Raw genomic sequence first — 24,934 nt, forward strand, 5'->3', positions numbered from 1 at the left:
GATATAGTCAGGCTCGTACCCGCGGTCTCGCAGCGCCTGGGCCAGCTCCTCGGGGTCGGTTGTAACCGGTATCCCCCGAATCGCCACCTTGAGATCCTGTTCTGCGGGCAGTGAGTAGGAAAACCAGGAGACCCGGCGGTCCTCCTTCTCCAGGTCCGAAAGGTAGCGTTGGACCACCCGGTACTCATCGCCGGATTCGGGGGTGCTATTGTCGTTGTGTCATAGAGCTCGTAAATTAACAATGTCAAAGTCAAATCAGTAAAAACCGTAAATACTTGTGGTTTATTCGATTTGCCAATATTATGAAAATTGAATATTAAATTGTTGTTAATTAGTAGATCCAGTATTGTTTAGATTGTTTACTGTCTCTATTTTATTTCTGTCTTATGTATATACAGAATAACAGAGGTAGGTACTATTAAATAATGTAAAAATTTGTATCTTTAAATAAATAAAAGGAAGCAAATATTTAGGGTGCGTCATACTGATAGTATAGTCATTTGTACAAGATAGCCTTAAGATCGCTTATCATTGGGGTTAGTGGGATAAGTGAACACTTAGTAAACGATTAGTCAGGTAAAAATACGGTCATTTTGACCATACAAGAGATGTAAATAATGTCTTTAAAAAATAAATCGGATGTCAAATAAATAATACTTTACAATCAATTAACTTGTTCGGGGTTGGGATAAATTATCAAGATATTTAATGGGATAATTATTTATTTTATGAGCAATGGACTAAACTAGTGGGGTGAGATAAGATTAAGAGTCGCGCCCAGTACGAGGTCTGAATCCCGACTGACTATAGTGAATATAATAAGATATAATTGAAATGAACACACAAGCAAATCATATTGCATGGTGTCATTTACATTGCAATACCTGTACGGTTGTAAATCGTACATGTTCCCGGGGGAGGAAAAGATGAGGGTTAGTAAAATGGAGGATGAACTTAAGACTAACAAGGTGATACACAAATTTTAATATTAAATGTTTATATAGTGTTCACTATATGTTATGATTAGTTGTGGGTGAGAAAATGAATTACATTTATCATATTAACTACAAAGATCACTTATATTTAATTCCGGAAGGGAAAACACACGAAAGATCGGCGAGGAAGGTCGATCTTGATTATTTACACTTACACTGGATTGACTTTTTGAATTTAAATTACTCACTCAACACAGTGAAAACACTTTTATTATTATGATTAAAATGCCTTTTTTCCCTAACTTCACACTCACTCACAACACTTTCACTATTCACGGGGTGTGTAACTATACTGAGCTTTACACGAACTTAGTATTGAAAGGAAAAATAATGTTAAGGATAAAACCATAGCAGAGAAAGAGATGCCGCTGAAATTCTTCGCTTTAGGCTTCTTTTCATCGACCTTCTCATGGTTTAAAGATTGATTATTATTATTTGTAGGTAGAAGGGATAACTTAACGACTGGGCGTTTAATAGAACCGTTCTTGGTTTTAAGAGTGACGACTCTCACCAGCCCGTCACTTCCGGGATGTAGCTCTACCACAAGCCCTAAAGCCCATTTACCGGGCGGAAGATTTTCATCTTTTATGATGACTATATCGTTCAAGTTGAGATCTTTTTGAGGTCGTTTCCACTTGGATCTAATAGATAATTGTGAGAGATATTCATTCTTCCATTTGACCAAAATATCATGATAGATTTTCTGAGTTAAGTGCCATCGAGTTCTAAGATCATTTTCTTGTGTTTGTAACCATCGAGGTATTTTAAATTGCGTTATGTAGGATATGTAGGATTTTATTTTATTCCATTCTAAGACTAATTTATGAGGTATCGGCTGATCCCATCCTAGATCAGACTTCCAAGTTTCTTGAAATAAAATTTTAAGTTTTGTAGTGACTGGTGCCAGCCAGCCCAAGGGGCCATAAATTTTTGAGATTTCGGACAATAATTGTCGCTTAGTAGGGGTAATATTTGGGATATAATTAATAGGATAAAAGATAAATTCGTCGGTATTGGGATTCCAACGAAGGCCTAAAGTTTTAGTTGACTCCTGGTGCTTAAAGTCGAATTCTTTCTCGGAATCGTTCATGTCTTCTAAAAGGAGAGGTAAGTTTGAACGCCATTTTCTAAGATTGAAACCTCCAGATTTAAGTAGTTTAATTAAATCGTTCTTCAGCTCTATTGCTGTTTGTGCAGAGTGAGTCCCATGCAACAGATCGTCCATGTAAAATGAGCTTTCTAACACAGCAGGTGCGATACTGGAAGGATAATTTGATCGTTCATCGATTGCAAGTCTTTTCAGGATCATCATGGCCAAGTAAGGTGCGGCCTTAGTTCCATAAGTTACAGTGGCTAGCTGAAATTCACCTAAGGGTTGGGATTGATCATCTCTCCAAATAATCTTCTGGAATTTTTGATGTTCTGAATGAAGCCAAATATTTCGAAACATTTTCTCTATGTCGGCTGTAAAACCATATTTAAATTGTCGCCATTTTAAGATTAGTGTTTGAAGGTCTTGTTGTAGATTTGGCCCCCTACACATAAGATCATTAAGGCTAAATCCACTCGAAGTTTTCGAAGAGGCATTAAAAACAACTCGCAATTTCGTAGTTGATGATTCCGCTCGTTGTACACAATGGTGCGATAAGTAGCAACCCGACTCTACGGCGGCGCGTGACACAACGGGTATCATGTGTCCGAGCTCTCTGTACTCCGATATAAATAATTTATAATCACGAGCCAAATAAGGTTTTTTAATAAGTTTATTTTCCAATTGAATAAATTGAGCGATAGACTTCGACTTCGATTCGCCCAATTTTTCCTCGAGATTTCCTTTAAAAGGTATTTTTACAACGTAACTGCCGTCGTCACGTCTTGAGGTTGTATTCTGAAAAAACTCTATACAATTTTGATCTTCCTGTGACATACTTAAGGGTTCATGAATATCTTCCACTTCCCAAAACCTTTGGATATCGTTATTAAGGATTATATTACACTGATAGGTTTTATAATTACCAGTTATTATCCATCCCAACTGTGTTTGTTGCGCAATCGGAAACCTTTCTTGAAATCTACAAATACCGTCCAAGATAATATCTGAATAAACATCAGCGCCGAATAATATATCAATAGGGCTACTTTTATAAAATTCTGAATCAGCTAATCTTATATGATTAAGCTCAGGCCAATTTGGTTTTGGCAGGGTATAGCTCGGTAAGTTCCTTACAAGTTTTTTCATAATAAATACATCCGTGTTAAAGGTATAATCATTGACTATCGATAAACACTTCATAGAGATTTTGCCCTTGCAATTGTTTTCTGTATTTCCTATCCCAGAAATGTAACCATTACATTTTTGTCGAGGTATTTTTAATAATTGAGCAGCATTTTCACTGATAATTGAGATTTGTGAGCCCTGATCTAAAAGAGCTCTCATATTTTTATAAGATCCATCCGCTGCCTGTATCTTAATAATGACAGTGGCAAGTAATATTTCGGCAGGGTCACTTGGAAGAGATACTAATGTGTTAATTTCTTGTTGTTGAGGTAAATGTTTCACAACCCGGGGCACGTGTAACCTAGATCGTGAAACGTCCGGTGTCATATTATCTTTTGTAAAACATTCATGTAAAATTGTATTATGATTTTTATTACATTCCTTGCACATTAATTGCGAAAGGCATTTTTTACCTTCATGATAATGTAAACAGTTGATACAAAGGTTCAATTTTGCAATAGCATTTCTTCGTGCGATAGGCTGCATATTTAATAATTTTTGGCATAAATGTATACGATGATCGCTTGAATTACACACCGGACACAGCTTGCGTTTTTCAATAACTTTATTACTGGAATGTGTTGGTTGCGAAATAACCTGATTTGTAGAATAAGTATACTTAGGATTATTATAACCTTGTCTAAAGTTATGATTAAAAATTTTCGAAGATGATGATTGATTATTTAAATTTTTTGAAGGTTTATATTGATTGAAGTTTTGATATGATACTTTTGGCGTTTGATTTTCTTGCTTCTTCCGTAAAGTTTCTAGGGTCATAAACTTAGTTTCTAAAAACTGCAAAAAATCTTGTAATACGGGTAATTCTCTCGGCGATTTCAAAGATTGTATATATTCATTGTACGTGTCTGCGTCTAACTTCTGAGACAATATACATACAAGGAAGGGATCCCAGGAAGAAACATTAATTCCAAGATTTTCTATCGCATTTATACTCTCGTTTGTAACATCGTGAATGCGTTTGATATGATTATACGACTGGTATTGAATATTAGGAATATTTAAGAGATTGTTAAGGTGAGATGTAAAGATTAGGCGCTTATTATCATAGCGATGACTGAGAATATTCCAGCTAATGAGATAATTATCTGAGCTTACCTGGAGATGTTGAATCAACTTCTCAGGTTCACCCTTAACCTTACTTTTAAGAAATTGTAATTTCTGCGCATTTGAAAGAGATCGGTTACTATGAATAGTTTCCGTAAAGAGATCTTTGAAGGAGACCCATTGGTTATAGTTTCCCTCGAAGGTTGGTAACTCCATTTTAGGGGTTGTTTTCTCAATGTGTGATACCGACCACATCTTTTTATTGATATCCTTCTTAACTTTAATGTAATATTTTTCGTAATTTGTAAATTGATCTTCATATTCTCGGTTGGAACCACAAAGTTCATTGTCCAACTCCCAATGGAAGCTATCAATCGCAGTCCAACGGACTTGCAAGGTCTTTAGGATGTCTTCTAACTCCCACTTTTCCGAGATAAAGTCAAGTTCTATACTCGAGGCAGTTCTCAGAAAAGCTTTAAAATTTGTAGTTTGTTTTCTCATGAGCTCTTCTGTTTTACTCATATTAGAGTTATTTTTGAGAGATATTTCCTGAGATTCATTAGAGGTCGATGCGTTAGAGGTAGACGGGGCTTGAAACGTTGGAGGTTGTAATTCAGGGGATTTTTTAATGCTTGCCAAAGGCTTATAATTTATTAAGGTTGTCTTAATATCACCATATTTTTTCTTAATCTGCTCGTATTTATTAAAAGTAAAATATTCATGAGACTGATCACTAAAAGATAAAAGTGTCATATGGTTGTTATGAATATCTGTAAAATATTGTTCTAACGTTTCCAAACGACGACGTATATAATCGGGAGTCTTTCGCTCCGCTCCATCCTTCTTAAAGTTGATATAAAGCTTATCCAATGCGTCCACCAACTGTTGTTGGGTAGCTAAAATTTCTTCCATTGTGGACATAATTAAAGATTATCAGAGATAACAATATAACCTTACTTGTTCAGCTGATAAGTTGCTCAAGATATCCTCGCAATACCTGCAAGGTTGTACTGTCACGAGGTAAAGAGATGTAGTGCCTTCCTAGGGCACCGAGGTCACGAAGTGAAGAGATGTAGTGCCTTCCTAAGGCACCGAGGTTACGAGGTGAAGAGATGTAGTGCTTTCTTAAGGCACCGAGGTCACGAGGTGAAGAGATGTAGTGCCTTCCTAGGGCACCGAGGTCACGAAGTGAAGAGATGTAGTGCCTTCCTAGGGCACCGAGGTCACGAAGTGAAGAGATGTAGTGCCTTCCTAAGGCACCGAGGTTACGAGGTGAAGAGATGTAGTGCTTTCCTAAGGCACCGAGGTCACGAGGTGAAGAGATGTAGTGCCCTTCTAAGGCACTGAGGTCACGAGGTGAAGAGATGTAGTGCCCTTCTAAGGCACCGAGGTCGAGGTTGAGGTATATTGCCTTTCTAAGGCAATGTGATTAGGATAAAAGAGATGTATCCATAAATCGTAGTTCTAGATGTATTCTTTTGATGCGCAGGTATCAGTATAACACACACACTAAGCACAAAAATATTGCAAAAGCACACGCGCTCTGATCCTGCCAAAAATACGACTAATGGCTCGAAGGACCAATGTTCGGGGTTGGGATAAATTATCAAGATATTTAATGGGATAATTATTTATTTTATGAGCAATGGACTAAACTAGTGGGGTGAGATAAGATTAAGAGTCGCGCCCGGTACGAGGTCTGAATGCCGACTAACTTAAGTGAAATAATAAGATATAATGGAAATGAACACACAAGCAAATCATATTGCATGGTGTCATTTACATTGCAATACCTGTACGGTTGTAAATCGTACATGTTCCCGGGGGAGAATTAGTATGGGTTATTAAAAGTTAGATAGAGATATCATTGACTTTTAATTAAACTAAAGGATTTTGATTACTATATATAATTATCTAATCTATATATCGATATGTAGCAGTGTTGGTCCAGTGACTTCAGCGTGCGACTCTCATTCCTGAGGTCGAAAGTTCGATCCCCGGCTGTGCACCAATGAATTAATGAAAACAATTAGAAATCATACGCAAGAGTTTACAGAGCATCTATTGTACAAAGATGGATAAAAATATTTCAAACCGATTCAAACGTAGCCTACAATAATGAAGAATTTTTTACAATTAGTGTGACCCTAATATTGTAATTGTAATAAAATCGCTAGTAACAGCTCTCAGCCACATATACTCCTGCAAATATAGGCTCCATAATACTCGCCATGATTGAATAAAAACGAAATAAGACAAAAGTTAGAAGTGTTTGTATGTTTTTTTTTTTGTTTTAATGATATTGTATTGTGTTTTTAATTAGTGTGAATCACCGAATTGAAGGTTTAATACATATTTATTTCAATAAATTATTAAGTTAGCCTGCACGACTTCACATTATTCCCTTTATAATGGTTAATTTTTATTTACTGGCAATACTAATATCCATAACAGCGACGCACGTTTCAACCAAGAAAAGTCTGTGGCACTGTACAGCCATTTTGTTTCTTCTTGTCAAAATTGTCATAAAAAACGGTACGTCTTTCTGTATTTAAAAATACCGTCAAATATTTTAAATTAATTAAAACATGTGTGAAGTTGATAAACACTTCTATTGGAAGTGTCAATCTATTAATGGCTTTTTACGAGCTTTCCGTTTTAGGTAGCTAACGCCTGAACAAATGTTTATTTAGTTCCGGATTGTAAAGCTGTCGCAGTCAAGTTGTTGGTAAACTGGTGAATTGGACGAAAAATAAAATGTTTTGTATACGAAAGTCTTGGTTGAATCTTAAAATTTAGGAGAATGCGTTTTTCGAGGCAGTTTTTGCCGCGCACCACTTTGTAGAACCAGCTACCCACTGGAGTATTTCCGAACTAATTCGACTTAGGGTTCTTCAAGTAAAGAGCGTACCAATTCTTAAAAAGCCGGCAACGCACTCGCGAGCCCTCTGGCATTGAGTGTCCATGGGCGGCGGTATCACTTAACGTCAGATGAGCCTCCTGCCCGTTTGCCCCTGTTCTATAAAAAAAAATTAGACCATTGCCATTACGCTGTTTCCTTTTTGTGAAGGTTTGATGCTTGCCTAATTGTGTTGTTAAAATTAAAATAATTTTTCAGCTGAGTAACATTTTTAGACTTATATACTCTTTTGTATTTATTGTCTGTCCAAATACCCAGATATTGTTTCCAAATTTTATTTTTATAAATAATCTTTGCACAAAGACACAATTTAACATTACGGATCTTGCCTTACTTAAGATTAATAAGTAATTTAAAACTAACCTAAATTACTAGAAAGGATATAACATAAGAAAGTGTCCAATAACACTACTTACAATCTCTATTACCACTTAAGACTAACGTGCACTAATAATAATGTTTGATTTGATTGACGTATTTCAATAATTTATTCATTAAATCGTTTTGAAATTTTGCAGCGTATTGTGAATAAATAATGATTGCTCTAAAACTACGCAGGAAACATATACCTGAACAATCCATATTTAACATTGACTTTTTAAAACGACCAAATAACATAGCAACGATATTTATCATTTGTGCTCTGATGCGCGTACGCAACGGAAATCGACACCCCTCGAAAGGTAGTTTGATAAAAAATATTGTTTGTAGTTTATTTTATTTATATTTATTCACACTTATTAAAAAAGCAAATAACATAATACATAAAAATTATAAGGGATGCAACTGATAGTTGATATAAATTAATTTCAATTAACTACAGTGACTCCATATCATTCTGTTTTCTAATACAAGGACTATAAACCATAATTATAGTTAATAAAGCTATGTTATAAAATATTGTTAAAACTTATATGTTCGAATTTTAAAAATTGTGTTTACCGTCAAAATAAAAATTTATTTATATTTTGATTATACTTTGCCGGAGCTGGTCACCATACAAAAAGCTTTGACAAGTTAAATATGAATGCTTTTAAAGCTAGAATGCGTAACTTTATTTCAAAAAAATAAATAAAATTTAAAAATGGAACTCGATAAAAAATTTACAATAGCATATTCCTCATAACGCATTCCTTTTATCGCGCCAGAATCGTTGATCAAAGCGGTGCCTTCGAATCATAGGCTGCCCTGTAATTATGCGAGGTACGCCGAAGGGTTAAGGGTGTGGACAAACAATTATCGTCCGCCCCCGCACTGTTCCCACGGGATGGTAAATTGTTGGGTACATAGTGATGTGTGACTTTACACCTCGTGTTGCAGCTGATTTTCCAATTTCGAATTTTACCTGTCATTGATGAAAAGTTTGCAGTTTTAATTAAAATTTACCTTGCTGAATTTCATAGTAAATAGTGAGTTTAAAAGGGACGGTGTCATCTACTAACAGTATTTGATATTTTGTTTCTTCTGTTCCAATTTTAAATTTTACCTGTCAGAAGGTGTTAAAGTTTAGATATTATTACCTCGAATTTCACGCCTAAAATTCTCGCAAATCGAATTTTGCAAAAACTTATAATACATAATTTTGCTTTTAACCTTTTGAGATTTATCACGATAACGATATTTTAAATACCCATTGTATGGAGCTATAAGAAAAATCATTAATTATTTAAATAATAATTTATGTTTTATATTTTCCTTTTTAAATTAAGCATTAATTTATAAGTGATTTTATATGGAGTAAAGGATGTATCAAATATATTTTTAGCACAACTAAATTGTATAGAATTATGTAAATGTAATTTTCGAAACTAACAAGAAACGACAAAGACACAATCTCTGTTTTGCAATATAGTTACTGACATCTCAATGTAATGGAGCGCTACCGAATGATACGAAAATATCATTTACCAATACAACGAGTATTCCCAAACGTATATACATTGCCGGCAAACGGCACGTCCAATATCCTATCGCCACTAAGACCCGGTAATGGTTCTTGAGAAGCGATAAACGATCTTTTAGTATCATCTTACGTAGCGTGGTACAGGGTTTTATTTGTTCAGACCGTGAGAAACTACGACCTGCATGAGCGTGACATTGGATGCTTTTTCTAGTGATTTTTTACAAAGCCAAGATGCGCTCCGTGATCGTGACAATGCAGTTTCGATTATTTGCTTGAAGTATGTAAATACTACGACGACCCTAGCAATTTAACGCGTTTAAAATTGTACTGGTTAATATAGCGTTCTTACGTCGGATTTTTATGGTAAAGTAGATGCAACAGGTTCATTATTGTATTTAAAAAAAAATATGTTTATTATGGAATATAAGATACAGGTATCACTTATTGTACGTCATTAAACATGTATCGGTAGACATTCCTACTCATCGCCAAAGAAGACAGAGGGTGTAGGCCGAGAGAAAAAGCCGGCGTAAAAAACTATCGGTACTCTTTGCTTTGGACGATATCATAAATTTGTTTGTATATTTATTTTAATCATCACACTTTTTTCTTCTGATTAAGCAGATACCATGGATCTCCACTTGCTACGGTCCCGGCATACCTCTCTCTCGCTTTATCCACTTTCATGACATTCACCATGCATGCTCGTGGGTGACTTTTTACTTGTCCCTTCTCATTAAAAAGTTACAGCGATTTTTTTGATTAAAGAATTCCGAAATATTATTACATAGGAAATCAAATTTAATTATCTTTATTTAAGCATAACATTCACAGACAGTAACAAATATTAAAATTATATTTATCATTTCGTCTATTGCTAAAATTTAAATGTCTTATATATATATACTAGCGACCCGCCCCGGCTTCGCACGGGTGCAATGCTGATACTAAATACACTACAGAAAAACTGTGAACGTTGTATATAAAAACATAGCGGCCCGCTCCGGCTTCGCACGGGTATAAAATATATAGCCTATGTGATTAAAATCGATCCAGTAGTTTTGATTTATTCATTACTGCTCGTGGCCCGCACGCGTTAAATTTGGAGTAAAACAATCCCCCTTTCCCTATACCATGAAGATTTTCTGCTATCTTTGGAATATCTAAATTCATAAACTAAATTTTTACTTATTTACTTTTTAGATTTTTAACTATTTATTTTATTTTTACAACATATTACAGAATGTCTTTATAAACAACGTTCACAGCTTTCTTGTCATTAGACAATACAAACATGTTTTCTCTGGAGGTCACTCTTGAAAGAGCGACATACAGTTGTCCATGTGAAAAACAGTCAACGCTCAAATCTAAGCCGTTGAAGGTTTGACCCTGCGATTTATTAATGGTCATTGCAAAAGATGTCTTTACCGGAAACTGTAAACGTTTAAATTGGAAGGGTAAATCCGATGGTATCAGAGGGATTCGGGGAATCAATACATCTTCTCCGGTACCACATCCTGTGAGTATTGTGCACTCTATTTTGAAAGTTTTCAATGATTTTACCAGCAAACGCGTGCCATTGCAAAGTTTAGGTGGATTCAGGTTTCTTAATAAAATAACAGGACAACCTACTTTCAACACCATTTTGTGAGGAGGGAGTCCAGACGGGTTCAAAGAATTTAGAAATTCTGTAGGAAAATGAACAGCTTCTTCCAAATCGAGAACAGTATCGACCGAGTTGTATATTTTCGTCGGCGCATCAATCTTTGAAAGAATCAAGTTATTTACTTTATCTATCAATGTCAGGATAGACATTGTTGACTAACTGTAGTGTATGAGTGAAGCGCGTGTGTGCGTGCGCACACATTGAGATACCTAAATGTACCATTGTAGTGTGCTGTGCGTCAGTCACCAATAAACCTTGATTCATATTACACGTCGTGTATTATTTATCTCAGTGGCGACGAGGATTGGTTTTCGTAAAAAGTTAATAGTTTCTAGACAAAATGCCGATCGGGAAATTGACGGAATTTAATGTAAGGACTGGAAATTGGACTTTGTATATCGAAAGAGCGGAGATGTTCTTCAAAGTGAATGAGGTGAAAACAGATTTGTGGCTACCCACTTTAATCGCGGCTATGGGAGATGAGTCTTATGAATTATTAAGTAATTTGACTAGTCCAGATTTATTAAGCTCAAAAACCTACACAGAAGTCGTAAGCGTGATTAAAAACCATTTACAACCGAAACCATCATTTATATCGCAAAGGTATCATTTTCGACAGAGGAGACAAAATGCGGGTGAGTCGATATCGCAATATATCTCGGAGTTGAAGAAAATGGCCAAATATTGCGAATTTAAAACTGCTTTAGAAGATAACCTAAGAGATCAGCTGATTTGTGGGTTGCGGAGTGAATTAATCAGACAAAGGTTATTCGCGGAAGAGAATCTGGTGTATGGAAAAGCAGTAACCATAGCCTGTGCAATGGAAGCGGCAGAAAAAGATGCATCGGCGGTGGAACAAAAGACGACGGGTGGCGTGACCGACCCGGGTGGCGGCAGCGAGACCGGCAGCGCGGCTAGTGCGCTGAACGCCGTGAACGCGCACTCCGCGCGGCGGAGCGGACCGGGCCACCGGGGGCGAGGGGGCGCACGCGCACCGGCAGCGTCGTCGGGGCCGGATCGGAAAGGACAGGGTGACTCAAGATACAATTGTTATGCGTGCGGAGCCGCGGGACACGGCAGCGATGAGTGTCGCTACCGACGCTTTATCTGCGGGAGATGTAAGCAGCGCGGGCATTTACGTCGTGTGTGCCCATTGAATAATGGGGGGCCACGAGGATCGCGAGGAGGAATACACAGCAACATGGTAGCCCATGTACGAACCATGGATGAAGCATCGTCGGAGGGGATGGATTTTCCTGAGTGGTCGGGAGATGATGAACCTCCATCAACCTCGGACGAGGAGGACTGGCAAGTGGAGGAGCTACATCAACTAAGTTTAAGTAGTTATAAGCCGGTAAGTGTTGTAGTGATAATTGATAATAAGTCGTTATCAATGGAAATTGATACAGGGTCCTTGGTGTCTTGTATAAGTAAGGAGAAATACGACAAATACTTTTGGAACAGACCTATAGAAAAAACTAATTTTGTTTTTAAATTTATTGATGGTTCTTTAATTAAACCGTTAGGTGTAATAAAACCATTAGTTAGTGTGGGGGACAAAAGTAAAAATATGGAGTTGTTTATAATCAATGGCGGTACGACTTCGATTTTGGGCCGTAAATGGTTATCAGAATTGGCAATTAAAGTACCTATGTATAAACAAAATATTATAACAGCCGGTTTAGAGCAGAAAATTTCAAGTAATGGGAATAACTTGTCACAATTACTTTCCAGGCATAGCGAGTTGTTTTCGGAGGGATTTGGCCGGTTCACGGGAGGGGTAGCCAGGCTGCGGGTGCGCGAGGGGGCGGTGCCGGTGTTCTGCCGCGCGCGGCCGGTGCCCTACGCGCTGCGCGAGCGGCTCGACGACGAGCTGGAGGGCATGCTGCGCGCCGGCGTCATCGAGCCGGTGGAGAGCGCGGACTGGGCGACTCCCCTCGTTCTTGTGCGTAAGGCTGACAATGAACTCCGTATCTGTGCCGATTATAAAGTAACACTAAATCCGGTTCTGGTAGTTGATAGGTTCCCGTTGCCGCGCATCGATGGTTATGTAAGATTGATTGATTGATGGATTGGTGAGATTAAACGGTGCTAGGATTTTCTCAAAAATTGATTTATCGCAGGCTTACAACCAAATTGAACTCATCGACCCTGATAACTTAACAGTCATCAACACACACAAGGGTTTATATAAGTACAAAAGATTAGTATACGGGTTATCCTCCAGCCCCGGTATTTTTCAACGGATAATGACAAATCTTTTCAACGATATTCCCAACACAGGGGTATTTTTAGATGATGTGATCATCGGAACGTCTAATATACAAGAACATTTAGCAATTCTAGAAAGAGTGTTACAACGCTTATTAAATAATGGAATGAGGCTTAAGAAAAGTAAATGTTCATTTATGATGAGTGAGGTAAAATATTTAGGATACTTAATATCGGCAGATGGAATAAGAGTCGATCCCGAGAAAATTACGGGAATAATAAATATTCCGGATTCCCCGTCCCAATAACGTAACGGATCTGAGGGCATTCTTAGGCACAATTAATTTTTATGCCAAGTTCATTAATAATTTGAGCGCTACACTCGCCCCACTGTACAACCTGTTAAAAACAGGCGCGGAGTGGCACTGGGATAGAGAGTGCGAAAAAGCGTTCAAAAACATTAAGAATATTTTAATTAGCGCAGACGTACTGGCCCACTATGATCCGCATAAACCATTGTTCTTAACTTGTGACGCAAGCGCTCGTGGTATAGGCGGCGTGCTCACGCAGTGGTGTGAGGGGGAGAGCAGTAGTGGCGATTCAGGTAGGCGAGAACGGCCCGTAGTGTATGTATCCCGCGCACTCACCGCGGCGGAAAAACATTACTCACAAATAGAGCGAGAAGCTTTAGCTATTGTTTACAGTTTCGAAAAATTGCACCAGTATCTGTATGGAAGGTCCTTTACGCTACGCACCGACCATAAGCCTTTAGTGACAATTTTCGGTCCCAAACAAGGTATTCCATCGATGACCGCTAGCCGGTTGCAGCGGTGGGCGATTAAGCTGTCCGCATATACCTACACGATAGAATACATCCCATCAAAACAGAATGGAGCGGACGGGTTGTCACGTTGGCCCGCGGCGAGCGCAGTAGACAAACAAACAAGGCAGGTACCGGAGCAAACTTTTTTGCATTTCGCACAAAACGCTGTTTTATTAGATTATAATGAAATTAAAAAACAAACGGGTCGGGACCATTTGTTAGGCAGAATAATAAGGTATATACGTACGGAGTGGCCAACTGATTGTGAAATCAAGACATTACAACCTTATTATAATCGTAAGCAGGAATTATATGAGGAACTGGGGTGCATCTTATGGGGACATAGGGTGGTAATTCCGGGGTCTTGTAGGGAAAAGGTACTTACAGTGTTACATGAGGCTCATATGGGGATCGTAAAAACCAAAGCTTTTGCGAGAAGCTATGTGTGGTGGCCAGGGATGGACGAGGCCATAGAAGCTATGTGCCGGGGGTGCGGGGTATGCGCAGCGGAGGCGGATATGCCACCGCGACATGCGCCGTGTCCTTGGCCATGGCCGGATAAGCCTTGGTCACGTGTACACATGGACTTTTTAGGACCGATAGCAGGGAAACTTTTCCTCGTCATAGTAGATGCCAGAAGTAAGTGGATTGAGGTTAGCCAAGTGCCAAGTACAGCAGCGGGTTATACGGTTAAAGTACTTAGTGACGTCTTCGCAAGATACGGTTTGCCTAAACAAATCGTCTCTGACAATGGGCCACCATATACAAGTCAGGAATTTGCACAATTTTTAAATAGTAACGGTATCGAGCACATTTTTTCAGCGCCATACCACCCGGCATCGAATGGGGCGGCAGAGAATGCAGTTCGTACTGTTAAAAGGGTAATTAAAAAAGCCATAAGAGAGAACAAAGACGTTACATTATCGTTAAATAGTTATTTACTATATTATAGGAACACGGAACATTGCACGACGGGCGAAACGCCAGCAGTGTTGATGGTAGGTCGTAGGCTGCGTACCAAGCTCGATGCACTCACACCGAGCCGGGATGACGCGGTTAAAAAGGCACAAAGTCACCAAAGGGACCAGGGGCCGAAGGGGACACGTCAGCTAGGCAAGGGGGAAGAGGTTTGGTTACGTCAAGGCGGGGGAAGAGAAAGATGGGTGCCGGGAACAGTAGAGGAAAGGATAGGTATTACGGATTATAGGATAGTAGATGCTTTAGACAGGGTAACACATAAACACATCGATCAACTAAAGAGACGGATACGGAGTTCATTGATCGGCCCTTCTATTCCGACACAGCCAAGTGGGCACGATGAAGCGCCAACCGCGGAGCCTGGAGAACCCAGTCCAAGCAATAGGTCAAGGGGCGATTCACCGAGAACCCCCGAGACGCCAGTGACGCCGATGACGCCCGCGACAGTTTCCGTTTCTCCTAACAGCGGTGGGCAGGATGAATTCTTTGAGAGTAGGGAGCACCAGAGCCCGGGTACCTTTCAGGCTTCAACACCTACCCCTGAACCGGTTCAACCTCGTTGTATTCGACAATGTCGATTAAACTATCCACCTAATTATAAGTTTTGATTTACTAGTAGTCATTTATAATTTACCTATGTTTAGTAATAAGTATGGTGTTGGTTTATATAATTGTTAGACAATAAGATAGGCTTACCTGTAATAGATCTATGTAAGTTTATTTTTTTAGTAACAGTTGTGTCAAATAAGGGTGGAGATTATGTAGTGTATGAGTGAAGCGCGTGTGTGCGTGCGCACACATTGAGATACCTAAATGTAGCATTGTAGTGTGCTGTGCGTCAGTCACCAATAAACCTTGATTCATATTACACGTCGTGTATTATTTATCTCACTAACTATTGGATGTTGTCTATCAAAACGCAAAGGTTTTCTAGGTCAATCCTTCCCTCACTTTGTATTAACTCTCCATTGCCAACTTTTAGCAGCATCTCTGGAAATAGCCTGTTCTCACGTGAAGATGACGAAACCCTCATATTAGTTTTAAGCTCTTATTTATTGACATGTGGCCAAAGGTTGAATCTTTTTAGTCAAGCATACATTTCGTCAGCACGTGTTCCTCGAGTCACAACTGGTAGGATTTGACGGGAATCTCCTGAGAATAGAATTGTACATCCACCCATAGGTGAATTTTTGTTGCACAAATCGCGCATTGTCCTATCCAGTGCTTCCACAGACGTCTTGTTTGACATGGTAGCTTCGTCCCAGACTATTAATGAGCAGTCACGCATCAATTTTCCTGTATTGCTCTGTTTAGAAACACTACAGACTCTGTTATTATCATCGGTGGCGTTTTTCAGCGGGAGCTTGAATGTGGAGTGTGCGGTTCGGCCTCCTTCCAAAAGCGTAGCGGCAATGCCGGATGACGCAACAGCTAACGCAATTTTTCCGATAGATCTCACTTTTTTTAAAAGCAGATTGATTAAAAATGTTTTTCCTGTACCTCCTGGGGCATCAAGGAAAAACAATTTCCCTTCATTGTTATCAATTGTTGATAGTAATGCAGTGAATACTTTTTTCTGATCGATGTTTAATCGTGGCTCATCTTGAGCTATATTTTGTAAAAGTCTCGTTTGATCGTATGATGTTTCTCACGCTCTACTGAAGATTCTCTCTCTCTCTCAGCTCTATATCTATCCCGAGCCTGACTGAGGCGACGTTCACGTTCCGTTGACGATTCTTCATCTCTTGCTGAACGTACTCTTCTGGCATTCACTGTACTACGTTCGAACCTATGTTCGAACGACGTCTTCCAGACATGACTTTATAATTTCTGTACAAAATTTACTCAGTTCTATATGTATGATTACCTATGCACAAATTGCCATATTATTAGTATGTGCCGCAGTAAAAAATATCAAAATTATTACCATTTAGAAACAAAAGATAATCAACAATCATAAAAAGAAAAGATACCTATTCTATTCAGTTCTTTTTTTTTACTGAAATACCTCAACTTAAACAACGATTTTAATTAAATTAAAAGTACTTAAAAAATAATTTGCTATTCGTGCGACTGAAAACAAAAGATAATCACCAATCATCAACAACAAAAGAGTTGTAGTAAGTACTTGGATTTGGGTAAGACATTTTAAAACAATAAAATGCCACTTAATTTTCAAATAATAATTCTATTTTAATCACTCCTAATTTACACAGAGTAATTAGAGTAATATGAGTCAGGGATAAGCTCACAAGATACAACTAGTGCACCGAGCCACGCCAGAGCCGAGACTGCCTGCGTAAGGCCCGCTCCGCCATTTATAACGACAGACTCAGTAGTGGGGAGAGTGGGGAGAATTGAAGAACCGGCTGTGACGTGCTCGATGCAGGTGTTGTTTGCTATAGGCGCGTACGGCGGTACAGGCACCGTCATACTTTTTCTGAACTTACATATCTCACCTTAAATCACGATTTTTGAAAATAATTTCCCTAATATTAAATTGATCTAACTGTAAATTTTAATCAAGATCTTAATAGAAAATTGCAATCCATAAATTATAGTTTTATTTAATCTAATATTATCTCACCTTATGTAGGTACTTATAATTACTATAAGTGCGATTTAAAAATTAACCTTAGAATAGAATATAATTTATATTTTAAAACTACTATCATACAATTATTTATCGTAACTTACTTATACTTATTACTGATACGTTGTCGCGCTGAAAAGCACGTTTTTATAATAAACGCGTCCGATCGCTGCTAAATTCAAAGTGCTATAGGGCAAAGGCCTCAGACGCGCTATTTATAGGCACGCTCTTGCCGCACCGGGCGGCCTGCCGGTACCGCCGCAAACGCTACGTCCCGCAATTTTTAAATCTGTAATATCTTCGAAAATATTCACTTAAATCATACGGTGTAAAGGGCCATATAGATCTATATTAAATGAACAATGTTTTCAAGGTATTTAATTGGTTAAGAATTAATGCTGTATTGGTTAAAATCGCTTCGAAAATTAGCCATTATTTGTCGTAAAAAGTAAATGACAAAAAAACGTTATTGTGGGTTATCCATAAGAGATAGACATATACCATCATGGACTTTTCTGTAGACCTTTTCAATGTGTACAATACTTAGAACATTATTTTGATAAAACTCGTAGGGTTTAGCCTGCGTTTGCAATGTAAGCGGAAAAAATGTAATTATTTACGACATCACATTAGAAACCTCAAAAATAACAATACTTCTCCAATATTTAATGGATGTTATTATACATATAAACCTTTCTCTTGAATCACTCTATCTATTAAAAAAAACCGCATCAAATTACGTTGTGTAGTTTCAAAGATTTAAGCGTACAAAGGGAAATAGGGACAGAGAAAGCGACTTTGTTTTATAATTACTATGTAGTGATATTTACTAGCCGTTTCCCGCCAACTTCGCTGGGCGAATTAAAATAGGAAATAAATAAAATTTTATGTTTCATTATTTTATTTTTTTTCATATTTTTATTATTCTTCTTTTTAACTTCCCGCTAAGAAAATTGAAATATTTCGAAAATCGAGTTTTTAACAGATTCTTCAGACGGTTCTAGGAAGCCTCCCCGAATGTATCCGCGGTGAAGTCCGTATGTATAAATTTTCATAAAAGTAAAACAGCAAAAAAAACGTTAGAATTCGAAAAATAAATAGCCATAAACCATCTAGGAAAAATTTCGCATCGAATGGTGGTAGTTTCATGTCGATACGATCAGTATTATTATTTAGGCGTGATTGAGCCTCAAACGAAGACCATTTTCATTATATATATATATAGATTACACTTTCTCTATTACATAGGCTTATAGGGGCGCCCAATAGTTAAGGAATTGTTCCCCTATGATTTTTTCCGCATCCCTATTGTAATATGTCCTGTAATCCTGACGTAATAGGGAAGGAATAAAGAATGAATGATTGAACATTGGTATAATAGAGGCTTAGTAGGTCCTCAATTCCATATCCGGTTAGGTTTAAGGACAAATGTCTATTTAAGGCTTCAAAAATCGGGGTTTCACATCATCTTTTATACCTAAAACATATATGGTACCCGATTACTAGACTATGTCTGGACTATGCTTTATTGGGTGATAAGTATTCCTAATGGTTCTATAACTCGCCTTTTCTGACTAATTCCCTGATCTTCTGTGATTCTCTGATTTCCGATCTTCTGATTCTGGAGAACAAAAATTAGACTCATATGATTCTTGTTTTCCATATCCACTTACAAAATTAATTTTAATACATTATTTTCCAGCATATTTAGTATAATGACTTGTCTGCGTACTCGCCTCTGTCTCAGTTGTAAAACATTTAAAGTCGGATAATTAAAACAAATATATTTTCCAATAACAATACAATAGATATGAAAAATAATTGTAGACCATTTTAAAACTATCTTTATTTGACGCGTGTCAGTCGAGCCTCACATCCAACCTATAATTTGTGCCGCTATTAAAATTTCAAAGTTAACAACTTTTTGTTTTACGAGGCTATTTTCCCCGGGGCGTCTCATGAGGAATAATTTCCCAAGGTACCCTATTACGAACAAGACAGCTGCTAAAATCGTACAATTCTAATGCGATCGCAGTTCCTATAATCATATGTTTAAATTAAAATAATAAACAAATGAATAAAATTGATCCAGTCAATTTCATACTTTATTCTTTCATGAATTGGGAATTAAAACTCTTTTTTCAAGGTCACGTTTGTCGTACGTTAATAACCAAAGAACAACACAATTAAGGCAAACTTTACAGTATAATCAACTTATTGATTACACTGTTTTAAATAAAGTCATCATTCATCTTTCAGGCTATTATGAAACGCTCTGGGCACATACTTAGTTAGTAGGAAAGTACTATTATACTACTGCCAATAACTGTCAGATATTTATAAGTCTAGACTTACTTGTTAAAAAAAATCTCAAAAAATCCTTAACGAATTTATTTATATAATATACATATAAGGTTGTATAAAAACTAAACGGTAAGCAGAGTGCAATTGGATGATTTAGTTATGAATATATATAGCTATAGTATCACAGAAATCAAAAATAAATCAGTGGCGCTACAACCTCTTTAGGTCTGGCCTCAGATTTCCGAATCTGTTTCGAGGTCATTTGTCCATGAATAGGCAAATAGGTGATCATCCTCCTGTGCCTGACACACGCCGTCGACTATTATATCGGCTGGCCCTTAGACTCATCTAAGGGCCAGCCGATATACTCACAATGTTTTCCTTCACCGTTCGAGCGAATGTTAAATACGCACATAGGAAGAAAGTCCATTGGTGTACAGCCGGAAATCGAACTTACGACCTCAGGGATGAGAGTCGCACGCTGAAGCCACTAGGCCAACACTGCCCTAGCATCATAGTGTTAGGGCTAGTTGATCTAGTTCTTAGGGTAGGAAATTAAACACTCCAATGATGACTTGATTAACTATATTTCACACACTGACCCTACGTAAAATGTATAAACTCCAATTTGAACAAAGGAATTGCCTGTGCGCATGTGTTACAAGCTCTTTTATCATCTAGTCCCCACTCTGACTCGACCTTCCCACTTCGGGCAGTTATTCGAGTAAAATCGTAACAATTCGTAAATAACCGAACGAGTCAAATGAGTAATTATTGCACATGCGCACTTGTAGCAAAAGAATATGTTTCATAAATTATTTAGAATATAATTAAATAAATAATAAAAGCTAACAGTCGGCCTTTCCTGACAATGTTTGCGTCTCGCAAAAAAGAAAAAAAACAAAAACAATGCTTTGTAAATTACAACTCCAAACAGAAACAAAATTAATTCTATGTATCTTTTAACTTTCATTCTTGAATTACATCTCTTTAGTTAAATTGAACCTTAATTCATTTTGATCTCACACATTGTTTATGTATATTTATAATGGAATAAAATATACAGGTATCACCTATTTCACGTCATTAAATATGTATCGGTAGAAATCCCTATTCATCGGCAAAGAAGACATGGGGTGTAGGCCGAGAGAAAAAGCCGGCGTAAAAAACTCTCGGTACTCTTTTTAAATATCAAGTCATCAATAATTAACAATAGTCTTACATATCCAAATCTACTGTGACCTCTTCACATTCACAATAGTCTTACATATCCAAATCTACTGTGACCTCTTTACATTCACAATAGTCCTACATATCCAAATCTACTGTGACCTCTTCATATTCACAATAGTCTTACATATCCAAATCTACTGTGACCTCTTCACATTCACAATAGTCTTACATATCCAAACCTACTGTGACCTCTTTAAATTCACAATAGTCTTACATACATACATAACTAAATCTTTTGAGATCTCTTTATATTCACAACATATTTTACATAACTAAATCTGTTTTATCTCTTTATATTTAAAATGAAGTTTACATAACTAAATCTGTTTTATCTCTTTACATTTAAAATAAAGTTTACATAACTAAATGTATTATGATCTCTTTATATTCACAATTAAGTTTACATAACTAAATGCATTGTGATCTCTTTAAATTCACATTAAAGTTTACATAAGTAAATCTGTTTTATCTCTTTATATTTAAAATAAAGTTTACATAACTAAATGTATTGTGATCTCTTTATATTTACAATAAAGTTTACATAACTAAATGCATTGTGATCTCTTTAAATTCACAATAAAGTTTACATAAGTAAACCTGTTTTATATCTTTAAGTTAACAATAACTAAATGCATTGTGATCTCTTAATATTCACAATAAAGTTTATATAACTAAATCTATTGTGATCTCTTTATATTTACAATAAAGTTTACATTACTATATCTATTGTGATCTCTTAATATTCACAATAAAGTTTATATAACTATATCTATTGTGATATTTTCATTTTCAAAATAAAGTTTACATAACTAAATGCATTGTGATATTAGATTTAGTTACCTATGTAAACTACCCATATTCACAATATAGTTTACATAACTAAATTCTTTGAGATATCTTTATATTCACAATAAAGTCCAACATAACTAAAACTACTGTGATCTCTTTAAGATTACAATAAAGTTTTACCAAACTAAGTCCATTGTGATCTCTTTATATTTACAATAGTGAATTTATCATGTGAAATTAATATTCGTATATGTTTTAATTGTACTTTATACTTTATATATATATTTTTTTTTGTAAACTTATGTTTACATTAACTGTCACACATTTAAGATGTAAGATTTTGTAAAATAATTAGTAGATTTAGTACTGTGTGTGATGTCGCAAGCTCAATAACTAAATAAATAAACAAATATTCTAGTCTGTGTCAATTATACGAATAAATAGTGCGTGAGTACAAAGTACACATGTCAAAAGTGAAACTTCTTTGTAAATTAAATTTTGAGTAAGTAAGCTGTCCAAATCCCATAATTTAATTTTCCCAGTCTTTCTATATTATTAAATGATACCAAGGCTAATTAAAAACCAGAGCTAAAATTAGTTAAATAATATAAGAAATTACTATCATAATTGCTAACTAATGTTCACATTTTATAAAATAGCCAACTGGGTCTTAGCAAAAAGGTCAAAACCAACAAAAAATAAATAAAAATGGTAATTTATTTCCATATAAAATACTAATGATATTGATATGTATTAAAAACATCATCAAGTGTTCAAGTCTCAATCGCTCTCTCCCTCTTTTCTTTGACAAAAACGCTGCACATTTTCGTGCAGTTTTGTAAAAATTTTACCCTGATGCGCTTCACTTCAGAAAAAAATACTTATCGTAAGTACAACAATTACTTGAACTACTACTACTACAACCCTACTTGTTCTGAGTATTATTTTTCATCAACATATTTCAACGCACTCAAAACTTACTTATTATATTAAGCCATCGCTTTTATTGGGATACTATCACTTCAATTGATAAACAATTGATATGAATTAAATGTGAAATTACTTTATCAAATAATTTGACATTACTTTGTCAAATACAACCTCATTGGTAACCGATCAAGATGATACAATAATTTTCTTACATTATTAAATTTCATTACAACATTTAATCAATTCTGTTTTATGCTGTATCAAAAAGCAACCCTTTGTAATATACCCAAAGAGAAATACCGCAAAAGAAATGTCATGAAGGACTAGGCTCTGCCGTATGTTAACATTCAGCAGAGTCTTACTCATTTGAAGTTAATCAAACTTCTTTATCAGCAATGCCAACTTTGAATGCTCTCATTTAACATGATGCATGTAAAATTAACTAAGGGAGGATTACTAATTCCTCCTTAAAACCTAAACTTGCGAATGCTTGCTTCTTATATATTTTAAATCTCTAAGCAGCAAAAAAATATAATAATATTAATACCTCTAAATATACAGTCTTACTGTGTCGTTGTCCTATTGAGTCATCTTACCAGGTCATCTTTATCATCTTTGCAACCCTTGCTCTCACCTAAGACCAGAAATACCATCACCTATCTAATAGTACCCAGATGCGAGGCCCAGTGTAATACAACACCCATGACTGAAATATTATCCAATTGATTATTATCGATTCGCGGTAGAGGACTCGTTTGTTGTTCTCATATTAAGATCTAGAAAAATCAAAGCAAAATCAATTATATTTTAACGGGAAAAATGCACAGCCTAGGACAGTGCACAAATTACCAGTCCTTCAGTTCTGGTTTTTTATTTTACCGTTCCCAGTTTGATACTCTGTAAGGCCGTATTACGGGTAATATAATTGTCGCTTAGCTTTATCTTAATTTCTGTACATGTTTTAAAACCAATCCCTAAAAATTATTTGAAGAATCCCTCAACAAATAAGTATCTATATTTTCATTCCATTTCCTTATTAACGTTAATCATTAATATATTAACAAATTAACGACTATTCAACAGTAATAGTGATTTCACTGTTATCATTATTATTAAATTCATTTCACCATGTCAAAGCGCCAAATGGCGCCAATGTCGGCTGCCATTATCACCATATCGCATTAAGCAATCAACATCAAATTCATAACTATTAATACCTGCGGTATAAACGAAAGGTAGAGGTAAGAAAAAATAGACCTAAGCATTTTATTACTACTTCAATACCCATGAAACTGAAAGACAATCAATGTTAAACTCATCATATGACACTCAAAACATTTTCGTTTTCCTCTTGAGATTCTAGACATCAACTATGTTCTGAATCTTTCTTTGAAGTAACGCTACATTTGTCCAATCGATTTTAAGAAATATGTTCTATGTTTGGACTAACGATCTGCTAATTGTCTCGCCACGGACTTAAATTTGTAGCCTTTTCGTGAGATATACGTATATATCTATCATTTAGACCGTACATCGATATTATTTTGCGTCACCTTATTTTGTAGTGCTATGAGGCAACGCCTGCGTAGCCACTCGATCTGCTGCGGCTTCGTGGTAAGCTTAACTTACGACTGCCCTATAGCCTGCTCCTACTGCATTGGAAAGCAAGCTGCTTTAGTCTCACCACTGAAATAACCATAAGGTTCGACTTCTATATGCCTCGTCCCTAAATCGACTTCGTAACTCAGGACTAAAACCCTGGATGCTTATTGTGTCTAGTTATACTGGAAACAATCGTTACACAAAAGAAAAACATTGTACTTTACTACTCCAGCCATCTTAATCTATAAGGATTGGCGTCGTTTCAAAGTAACAAAGACACTCTATAAAATCAAAATAAATTTCTATTAATACATATATTTAAGATAGTTTAAAGAAAACTGTTTGTATTGATTATATATATAAAACATTTAAGCTTTAATTACCAATAAAATATACTATACTTCAAACAATACGTTTCAATTGAATTTTCGTATAACAAAGTCATAATATGATATTAAACTGACCTTCTACGATAAATGGCGAAAATTATTGTAAAATTTATTACTTCTGTAAATACCTTAATATAAAACTAACTGAACTAAAAATGCTATTAAATATATAAAAAATTAATTCTGTAAAAATCTTATAAAATTAAACCGACTTGACTATCTTATTATAATATTCAAGTTGCCTAATAATTTCAA

The 24,934-nt window shown here is 36.2% G+C and overlaps 1 protein-coding gene and 1 pseudogene across 1 annotated transcript; both read left to right on the forward strand.

Annotated features, from left to right (window-relative positions):
- The window catches only part of LOC125062089, a 302,676-nt pseudogene that overhangs the window by 42,718 nt on the left and 235,024 nt on the right, over positions 1-24,934 (forward strand).
- LOC125062086 lies at positions 10,991-12,585 on the forward strand. The gene is made up of 2 exons (XM_047667686.1): positions 10,991-12,181; positions 12,562-12,585. The coding sequence occupies exons 1-2, from the start codon at positions 11,168-11,170 to the stop codon at positions 12,565-12,567; spliced, it is 1,020 nt and encodes a 339-aa protein (XP_047523642.1). The 5' UTR covers positions 10,991-11,167; the 3' UTR covers positions 12,568-12,585.

Source organism: Pieris napi, chromosome W (assembly GCF_905475465.1).
Source record: "Pieris napi chromosome W, ilPieNapi1.2, whole genome shotgun sequence".
In the NCBI taxonomy this organism is placed as follows: Eukaryota; Metazoa; Arthropoda; class Insecta; order Lepidoptera; family Pieridae; genus Pieris; species Pieris napi.

Bases quoted from the DNA above. Each gene is read 5' to 3' on its own strand.
- LOC125062086 (XM_047667686.1), top strand. From the start codon at position 11,168: ATGCCGATCGGGAAATTGACGGAATTTAATGTAAGGACTGGAAATTGG.